The 10,348-nt window shown below is 37.0% G+C and overlaps 2 protein-coding genes across 2 annotated transcripts in view; both read left to right on the forward strand.

Annotated features, from left to right (window-relative positions):
- Positions 1–2,367: 2,367 nt before the first annotated feature.
- Positions 2,368–6,900, forward strand: LOC106533626 (inhibitor of nuclear factor kappa-B kinase subunit alpha; the record flags this gene model as incomplete). Its single annotated transcript, XM_014030001.1, is given in 15 exon segments — positions 2,368–2,584; positions 2,975–3,097; positions 3,172–3,266; positions 3,351–3,468; positions 3,529–3,598; positions 3,674–3,762; positions 3,854–3,943; positions 4,038–4,162; positions 4,362–4,469; positions 4,544–4,679; positions 4,782–4,982; positions 6,161–6,263; positions 6,377–6,500; positions 6,580–6,731; positions 6,839–6,900. Coding segments are annotated over 14 exon segments (1,578 nt in total), but the record flags the coding sequence as incomplete, so codon positions are not given.
- A 2,536-nt stretch (positions 6,901–9,436) lies between these two features.
- The window catches only part of erlin1 (ER lipid raft associated 1), an 8,490-nt gene continuing 7,578 nt past the window's right edge, over positions 9,437–10,348 (forward strand). Inside the window, exon 1 of the mRNA XM_014030002.1 lies at positions 9,437–9,524. The gene's annotated coding sequence lies outside the window, so the exon portion shown is untranslated. The remainder of the gene's footprint in view (positions 9,525–10,348) is intronic.

The following is a 10,348-nucleotide window of genomic DNA, read 5'->3' on the forward strand; positions in this document are numbered from 1 at the left end:
TAATATTGATATACTGTATAATATAATGCATATTGTTTATTTTGTAAATTCTAGTAGTTTAAAAATTTTGATTTTTTTTGTAAAATTTAAAAGAATAATTAAATAAATGTTACTACACCCAAAAATCTTTTTTTTCAGTGTAGGTGGGGTAGCAAAAYGTCTGCATTATCTCAGTCAAAGCATCGCAAAGGAAACATTGAGTTAAGGAGGGGATTGTTTAAAAAGCATATGATGGACCTTTTTTTTCCCACAAAATTTTTTTAGCATTTGATACCAAAAATCATTTAAATACACAAATAAAGACGCTTAAACTCAAGAAGAATCTGAAAACGTCACACAGGCTATCTAAATTTTTTAACAAAAGTTTCAGGGTGAGGAGATGCTGCAAAAGACTGCAGTACAAAAGTTTTTTTTTTTGTTATTTCTCACGCATACAAACTTTATAAACCACACATTGTTCACATTAGTAACATACTAGCTTTAACATCAGACAAGAAAATTGCTCATTTCCTTTTTAGAACCCATGAATCATGAATTCAAATAAATTTAATCTTAGTTAAATTCAGCAAATRTTTCTATTTGCATCAACATTTTCAAGTTAAACTAAATGATGTGCAAAACACTTTAGACTAAAATACGTGTTGTTTTACAAGCTCGACAACAAACCCCACTAAATCACAGGCATGTTCAGTAAATTTGATCTGTTTATCAGCAGTAAAACAGCTGGTGTTTGTTTCATCGGCTCAGAAATCATGACTACAGTCATGTCATCAGGTCTCCAGAATGTTGCAAATTCTGCTGAACAGCTGTGAGCTCAGTGCTTGTTTCAGAGTTGTGAAATGTTTAGCTCTCGCCATTGACAATTCTGCAAAGTGAAACATATCCAGTTGAAATTATACAGATGTGTTTTGCTTTGCCTTATAACTGCAATATTATTTCACTTTTCTTACAAACTTAAGCCACACTGAAAATGTTTCGTTCATTCTTTCATTCATTACACAGTATAGTCGATAAAGAGTGGGGAAAAGGCAGTGTTGTATTAAGTACATCAAAGGGATACTTAAGTAAAAGTGCGTATATTATCATAAAAAATACTTTGGTAAAAGTTAAAGTCTTCTCTAAAAATATTACTTGAGTAAAAGTCTTAAAGTGTCRGATATTTTTTGTATTTAAGTATCAAAAGTAAATTCTTGACACAAAATCCACTGAAGTATTAAAAGTAAAMGTATTGAGTAAAAGTGAGCGGTTAAGAATTTCCTAAAAGACATTTATTGGGAAGTGACTTCTCCAAAAAATGTTTTTTTTTCTAATGGCGTGCAGCTGTGATGGACTGTGTACAWAGTAATACGGTGTCAGAATGGTATATATTTATACTTCTCATCCAACCACAGTTAAATTCCCTCAGGAGACACAATTTATCAGGATTGTATATTTTTTTAAATAATAACCTGGAATAAAATAGGAGTAACGTCTTTCTATTTCTTACTGTTTTAAAAAATGTAAGGAGTAGAAAGTACAGATAATTGTGTAAAAATGTAATGAGTAAAAGTAAAAATTACCCTGAAAAATAACTACTCAAGTAAAGTACAGATAACCAAAATTTCTACTTAAGTACAGTAACAAAGTATGTGTACTTAGTTACTTTACAACTCAGGAAAAAGGTACATTATTTTAGAAAAAATGAATCCAAGCTCTTCTATTGCACCCAAAAGATGCAATATGGTACATGTTGTGGCTGCTAAAATACTGTTTTTTATTTAACAAACTATGAAATAGGAATAATTTTTGTTTTTTTGGGACAGGCTGCTATTATCAAAGTGCTTAATGATTCAGTTTCAACACTAAACAGCACAACACGTGTTTACTTTTTGAGTGYATAAGCTTGTTTTGCCTCCAAATATAAGAGTTTGTCAAGACTGTTGCTTACCTTCGTAGTGCCATCACAGTGACCTCTCCTTCTCAGCACCTGAAGTATCTGAACTTTGTATTTARCGCCATCTAGTGTCAAAATTGTTCAAGTGCAGATKYATTTCTTCTTTAGCTGCTGGGGATTTCCCCAACTTTTACGGTAATAATGCAGTAAAAGGAAAGAGACTTGACTATTTATGACCATGAAGCCTAAAATGCGTTTTATGTGTGAGTAAATAAAACAAAATTCATTAAATAAATAAATACAGAAAGAAACTTAGGAAAGACAGCAGCGCTTTTACCAACGTTGTTTCTGCGCATGCGTAGTTCCCTCCCACTCCAGCGTACTTGTTCGAGTAGGTACGCTGGAGTGGGAGGGAACTGCGCATGCGCAGAAACAACGTTGGCCAGCGCTGGCCAATGTTGTTTCTGCGCATGCTCAGTTCCCTCCCACTCCAGCGTACTTTCAGTTCGAGTAGGTACGGCTGTGTTTCAGTCGTTAGCCGCTCTTCAAAACTTAAGAGCATAAAACGCCAAATAAAGCCATGGTTATTGAGTAGTGGTGGTTTTTAGGCGAATCGGTTTCTTTYCTCGAACACTAAATAGGAAAAACAAGCGGAAATGATTTGATAAAGTACGCTGTCATGGTTTGTTGACTTTTTTTCAGGACTGTCAGGTGAGTTGACTTGTGGAGAGGAAATGATCCCTTCAGTATGCAGTTTCATATATAGTAAGGACGTATTTGAGGTTATTTTTAAACCTACGTGACATTAATATGAGTCCTGAAACAATAAGTGACTAAACCAGCTAATGGAGTTAGCATCAGTTAAAGAAAGGGGCATCATTAAGGCAAGTGAATGTAGTTTGGGAATGAAATAAAGCATTTAAAACTCCTCTGTGGAGACGATTCCAGTTCTTAGCTAAGCTTGTCAAATAAAAAAAAACTGTTGCCAAAAGCCAACTAAGCTGAAATATTTTAAACATGTGGATTAAGTAGCAGTATATATGTGATCCTTGAGTGCATAAATATGTTTAAAATAGAAAATATTTGTTTTGTTTTTTTCAGCTGAGGTTCTTGCACACAATGGAGCGAGCTGCACCTAAACAGAGCCAGCTGTGTGGCTCCTGGGAAATGAAGGAAAAGCTTGGGATGGGAGGCTTTGGCCACGTCTACCTGTACCAGCACCTTGTAAGTGTTAYTTATTTTGTGCATCCTAAAAGACGTTGTTCTCAGGTACGTTTTGTCATTTTTCTTTGGTGAAGGAGGCCGGCGAGAAAATCGCGGTGAAACTTTGCCGCCTAGAGCTGAGCAGCAAAAACAGAGACTGGTGGAGCAGAGAGATTCATATCATGAAAAAGTGAGCATTAACATAAATAAAAAAATAAAGCCTACGGATAAAATTTTGTATGTGTTGAGCATGTTGTTTATTTATTTTTTACAGGCTCGACCATGTGAATATTGTTAAAGCCAGAGAAGTTCCAGAAGAGTTGAACKCTATCGCTTTAAACGACCTGCCGCTGCTGGCCATGGAGTACTGCTCAAAAGGAGACCTACGCAAGGTACTAAAATAGTCTTTTTAAAAAAATTAATAACTCCAAATAACACCTTCTTTATTTTAGGTTCTGAATAAACCTGAAAATTGTTGTGGACTGAAGGAGAGTGAAATCCTCTCTCTGCTCAGTGACATGGGTAATGCTTTTACTTTAATAGAAAGCCTCTTAAATCGTGCATTAATGCATAATTAATGTGGTTTTTTATTTGCAGGTTCTGGTATCCAGTATCTTCATGACAATAAAATCATCCACAGAGACCTTAAACCTGAGAATATAGTCATGCAAGAAATTGATGGAAAGGTGGGTAAACACATGTGGTTAGTTCTGCAGTGTCATGTCATTTATTAGATTTTTTGCATTAACTGCTAATTATGATGAGTTTTTTTTAAAGATTGTCCACAAAATCATTGACCTGGGCTATGCAAAAGATCTGGATCAAGGCAGCCTTTGCACATCCTTTGTTGGGACKCTTCAGTATTTGGTAACTAAACGTTGCATCAGTGATGCGGTTCTCTAGATTAGGTTTTTTGTTTTCAGTAAGTCGRGTGTTTTCTCACTGCAAATCTTTCTGGCAGGCTCCGGAGCTGTTTGAGAGCAAACCCTACACTGTGACGGTGGACTACTGGAGCTTTGGGAATGTCCTTTTTGAATGTATTTGTGGCTTCCGGCCGTTTCTACACCACATGCAGCCAGTACAGTGGTGAGCCAAAAAAATCTTCTGTTTACCACTTTTTTTTATCACTCTGTTCAGCAATAAAATCAAAAATTTTGTGCCCTTAAAACAGACCAAACCAAAGTGACAGTATCTTTTTTTTTTGGAGTTTGTCAGTCCTCTTTTGTTTTAATGATTTTTGGTGATTTATTTATTTATGTTTTGGTCACATTTCATGTTTTCGTAGGATCAGCAAAGTCAAGAACAAGGGCCCTAAAGACATCATGGCAGTTGAGGACATGAATGGGGAAGTTCGATTCTCAACACACCTGCCGTATCCCAACAATCTCAGCCGGTAGAGATGATGAGAACACCTGGGTTTTACTCTCCTGTGAAACTAGCGTGTCACCTGTTTGTGCGTGTTCCCAGGGTGCTGCTGGAACCGGTCGAGTCCATCCTTCAGATGTTRTTATCGTGGGATCCTGCAGGCCGCGGCGGTGGGCTTGATCCGAAAACAAACAAGCCATACTGCTACACCACCCTGCAGAATATTCTCAGCATGAAGGTTAACCAGCGTTTGTCGCTATATAAAATGTAGTAAGACAAGAAAACAGACCAGTATCTAAAGCAAACCTCTCGTTTTTTACCTGTTTTTTTTTTTTTCTAGGTTATGCATGTTCTGGACATGACGTCAGCCCAGCTACACTCGATGGTTTTGGGTGCCGAGGAGAGTTGTCTCTCCCTGCAGCTTCGTCTGGAGACAAACACCCAGGCACACATCCCTCCACTGGACCAGGAGCTGCTGCTGGAGACGGGAATGTCTCTCGACCCGAGGTGGCCGCCGGCTCAGTGTCTGCCAGAGGGTTTGGTACGTAAAACTCACAGAAACAGAGGTAGCTGAAGTCAAAAAGACCAGACACGTTGTCATCAAACAGTGACGCGGTGGTTAGAGCTCCCACAGGGCGAAAACACGCATGTTAGGCTCATTGGTAACTTTAAATTGTTGCTAGGTGTGGGTGAGAGTGTGAGYGGTTGTCTTGTTCATCTTTATATGTCCCTGYGATGRACTTGAGACTTGTCCARGGTGTCCGCCACCTCTCTCAGTRACGGCTGTAGATRAGAAGCAGCTCCCAGTAAAGACGAAGAGGCTAAGTAAAACAAATCAAAGTATGGATGAATGGATGGAGTGCACCTGCTCTTTTTTTGCATATTTTAACCATCATGTTTTGTTTAAAAAAAACTGGAAATTCCAGGGTTCCTGCTGATCCTTAAAAAGTCTTAAAACGCTTTGAATTCATCAATCTAAAAATAAGGCCTTAATTAGCCTGAAAAGGTCTTAAATCAATCTTCAGAAGTCTTAAAAATGTTAACACATCGTAAGTAGGATGACTGTAATTCAAGTCAAATATTAAAATAATTGGTAACATTTATTTACTTTTGATATAGTCCCATTCAGATGTTCCCTTTTGACACCACTTCCTGTTACTTCACCTGCAAATATCTCAGCAACTGTCCATCTGAGCAATGTGAAATCTGTTCTCTAATATCTTAATAATGYTGTTTTCCCAAAAATTCATTCATATTTCTTACAAAAATTTGATGTCGCATACACTTTAAGGTTTCATCCACRGCAAGCTGGGGTTGAGAACCCATTGTGGGTCATAAAACTCCAAATTTTGGTTCATTAGAGGATTTCCAGAAATTAAATTAAGTTTAAAAACTGACAACTAAGAATGATTTTTTTCTATATTTGACAAAATAGCAGTTAGATATGGATAAAAACAATTGGTCTATTAGCAATATTTGAATAGTTCAACCAAAAATACTTTGATTCAYGAGTTTCTACCACAGTTTTAATTTTTTTCTCATTTGTGTTTATTGTGAAATTGGTTTTAAATTTGATTTCACGTGGCATTAAAAAGTCTTAAATTTAACTTGCCGTAAACTGTAGGAACCCTGAATTCCTGAGTTAGTGTTACATTTCCATCAGATCAGTAAAACATGAAATGTAATAACTCTTATCTCTGTTTATTTTTTATTTTTTAGCGAGGCTGGGACAGCTTCATAGTGTTCCTGTTTGATAAGAACCTTACCAAGTATTCTGGACCACTGACATCCAGACCTCTGCCAGACACTGTTAACTTTATAGGTGAGAATTTTCCTGCTGTTTTTTTTTTTTCTACGCGTCAAAATTAATAGATATTCTTTGAGTAGGTTTTAAATTTTGTTTATAAGATTCACAGACAATTGTTGTTTTCTCAGTCAGGGAAACGAAGACACAGCTGCCTCTGTCCTCTCTCAGGAAGGTGTGGGGGGAAGCAGTCAGCTACGTATGTGGCCTGAAGGAGGACTACCTCCGCCTGTACCAGGGACAGAGAGCTGCCATGTGAGTACAACTGACTCATTTGAAACAAAAAAAATCCACCAACAAATAGAAATATAATTTGTGCCTTTTGCCCGTGTAGACTTAGCCTGCTGCGATACAACACCAACCTAACCCGATTCAAGAATGTGCTGCTTTCGGAGTCGCAGCAGCTCCGAGCCAGACTGGCCATCTTTAAAACCAGCATCCAGCACGATCTGGAGCAGTACACCCAGCAGATGAACACCGGCATCTGTGAGTGCGTTCTGTTCTTATGCTGTTAAACATACTGTAATTTCAATTAATATTTAAACCTCAATCAATCTTTCTGTTGTTCTTTTTTTTTTTTTTTTTTTTTGAAGCTTCTGAAAAAATGCTGAAGACCTGGCAAGAAAACGAAAACAAGGCTGATGAATTTGCAGAAGTAGGACGTTTGTAAACTCGTCTGCAGTTGATTTAGAGCTGACAGTCGGATGTTTAACGTTAAAACATGTTGAAATGTGTTTTTCCTGCAGGTTGCAGACGTGAGCTGTCTTGATGACGAGATAGTGGCTCTGCATTCTGAGATCGTGGAGCTGCAGAGAAGTCCGTTCGCCAGGAGACAAGGGGATGTGATGCAAAAGCTGTCAGTAACTCTGTTCATTTTGCAGATGTTCAGTTGTGCATTAAGTCTTTTTTTTACTTCAATTATTTATTCCAACAATACCACACTGAAATAAACTAAACCCTTAAGAGTGTCAGCAATGTATATATATAATAAACAGATATTTATTTAATTGGAAAAACTGGAAAATGATTTTCAACAACCATAATAATCTCAAACTGTTTGTCTTTATTTCCAGTGAAGATAAAGCTGTTGAACTCTACAAGCAACTAAAGGCTAAATGCAAAAGTTGGTAYAAACATTTCAGATCAAATTGTTTAATAATGTTGCTGAGGATACAGCTAAGTTTAAATGAGTTCTTTGCAGAAGCTGCAGAGTAAAATATCTCAGCTGTTTAATTATTTCTTCTGCATTGCTGCCAATTTAACAAGCAGGATACGTAAGAGTTGGTTTGTAGTGTGCGCTTTATTATGTCCGAATGTTGTACACGTCTGATCCTCAAAATTTGTTTTCTGCAGGTCCTGATCCTCCACATGGCTACAGTGACAGCTCAGACATGGTGAGGACAATACTCCAGATGGTTCAGAACCAGGACCGAGTGTTAAAAGACCTCTACACTCATTTGAGGTAGTTTATCTTCAACTCTAACTCAGATACGCCAACATTCTTGGCAACGGATGCTCTTATTTTGACAGTTTCTCCATTGTTCTCTTTACCTGAAGTAAAATCCTGATCTGCAAGCAACGCATCGTGGATCTGTTCCCTAAACTGGACGAGGCGCTTATGAAAATAAAAACGGCAAGCGCTGAACTAATGCAGATGCAAGTGAAGAGACAGAAAGAGTTCTGGTTCCTTCTCAAGATTGCTTGTGTAAGTGTGCAATAAATAAGAGTAGAGGAAATGTTCATTAAAAGTGAGGCATCGGAAGCTTGAAGCTCAGTATCGTTCTCAGCTGATTCAGTAGCTTACACTGTGTGTTGCTTGTGTTTGTAGGCACAAAGGGATTCTCCTTGTCCGTCACTTGTGCAACAACCGACTAACAGGTAAAATCTAGAGGCTCAGGTCACTACCTTAAGTTTGTGTCTTTCAAAAACATCTGATGCATGAACAAAACCGCCACAAGAGGTCACTGTCTCTTCTTTCAAGACTAAACAAGTGTTGAATAAGTTCTTAGAAATGAATGCATCTAGCTTAGTGTTCTGTCTTTTTCAGTGAAACAGTTGATCACTTACTCGATGAAAATCAGCGTTATATGAGTCATCTCACTTCTCTGCTGCAAGATGCCACTCAGGAGATGGAGCACAGTGTTATGGTACAGTATAAAGTTGTGCTAAACAGTATATTAGTAGTTCTAACAAACACTAAAACACTGCTCAACTTTTGATTCAGTAAGCTACATGTGCAAGATTTTAGTACTGTGAATATAAACCACCATATTCTGTACCTTTTTGTTTGTTTGTTTTTTCTCCCAAAGTATGTCTCGTTTCTTAGATTTATGTTAGAATTTTGACAAAAGGCTGGGTGTTTTGTTGGTACTACTTTTATTTTTTTCCTCTCCAGGATCTGGACTGGAGCTGGACTCAGGTTGGAGAAGTCCGAGTCAAGTCGAAGTAGATTCAAAGAGTCTAATTCAACAAGTGCCTGTTCTAGAGTTACATGGGCTTAAAACTTTTGCGTTTTCAAATATATATTATTTATGTGTTGTTGTAAGACAACATTGAATAAAACATGACAAACGTCTTGTTTTAAGTTAAACACGTTTGCAGATCTTCAGTGTTTTTTCTGGTGTAAAGTAAAATGAAGTATTTATTTTTCTGATAATGTTCTAAGTGAAACATTGCTGCTGACAAATTATGCATGATGAGATGTAAATAAATTTTTAGAAAACTGTGGAAGATACAGTGTTTTGCCTCATTTTATTTCATTCTGAAAACCGCAAGAATAAATAAGTTAAATAAGATGCGAGTGTTCAAAATATAAGTACGTTGAGAAAAAAAATAAATAAAAAACAAAAATGTGAAAGATGTCTCATATTAATGACTCAACATCTAATAATTCTGAGTCATAGTTACTCAATGGCAAGTAATATATATGAGATGGTATCTCATAGAAGATATGACTAAATAGATCTTTTGTGTGGCAGAAATAAGCTTCAGTACAACAAAACCATAGACTTTTGCTGAAAAAAATTAAATTCCACTAATCCAAGTCATATCTTTCATTCTAGATTCACAAAATAAAAATATAAAATAACTTCTAAGCCAAAGAAAATCCGGTATTCACGAATAATTGGTGTTGTGGATTGATTATATGTTGCAACGGCTTGCCGTACAGAATTAGCTCGTATTTCCCATGTTACGACCCGAGAGTTGAGGAGGCGTGGTGAGGGCGGGGGATGGGTCGCTGAATGATAAGACTAGAAGGAGCAATTGTTCTACACTTTGGTAAATTTATTTCTACACCCTGTTGCTCATTTTCATTCTTGCATGATTCTAGGTATGTTTGAGTGTGTTAAAGTGGCTGTTAGTCGTTTGCTTTGCGCTCGCAGCTTCGTGAGCTAAAGTTAGCTTAAGGCTACAAGATGCTGACTGTCTTCCGAATCCACCCGCTAACCAGAGCTAGCTGGCTAAGTTGGCATACTAGGTCAGCATTCAAAATGAATGCTAGGTCAGAATCTGAGTGTGGGTTACACTAAATAATACATATAAGGAATAAATGTTTTATGTAGTTACTCGGTATAAAAACTGTTGCCTTAAAGCAAGCTATCATTCACGCTAGTTAGTTAGCATTTGAGACAACATATTTTAGTGAGGTGCAGCACTAGTAGTAGCGACTGTGTGGTGTGGTGGGGATAAAAATAGTGAAGTAAAAGTGACAGTATGTTTTCCAAGTTTTGTAACTTATGTTTTGTTTAAAATCTGCTATGACTTTGAGATTACTTTTTTCCCTCTCTTGAACACCAATGTTTTATTTAAGTCTGGTTTATATTTGTATCAGTGTGGGTGAAATGATTTACTCATCACTGCTATGTCTATTTATGTTTATTACAATATATATATAGGCCTGTCACGATAACAAATTTTGCTGGGCGATTAATTGTCTCAAAATTTATTGCGATAAACGATAATATTGCCTGGTGACCGTTTTACAACTAATAATTATAAAAGCGTAATGTGTAAGTGTAATAAATCAATAAAATCCATCCATTTTCTGTACACGCTTCTTCCTTTTCAGGGTTGCGTGGGTCACTGGTGCCCATATCCAGCAG

The sequence above is a fragment of the Austrofundulus limnaeus genome, unplaced genomic scaffold (genome assembly GCF_001266775.1).
Source record: "Austrofundulus limnaeus strain Quisiro unplaced genomic scaffold, Austrofundulus_limnaeus-1.0 Scaffold986, whole genome shotgun sequence".
Lineage (NCBI taxonomy): Eukaryota > Metazoa > Chordata > Actinopteri > Cyprinodontiformes > Rivulidae > Austrofundulus > Austrofundulus limnaeus.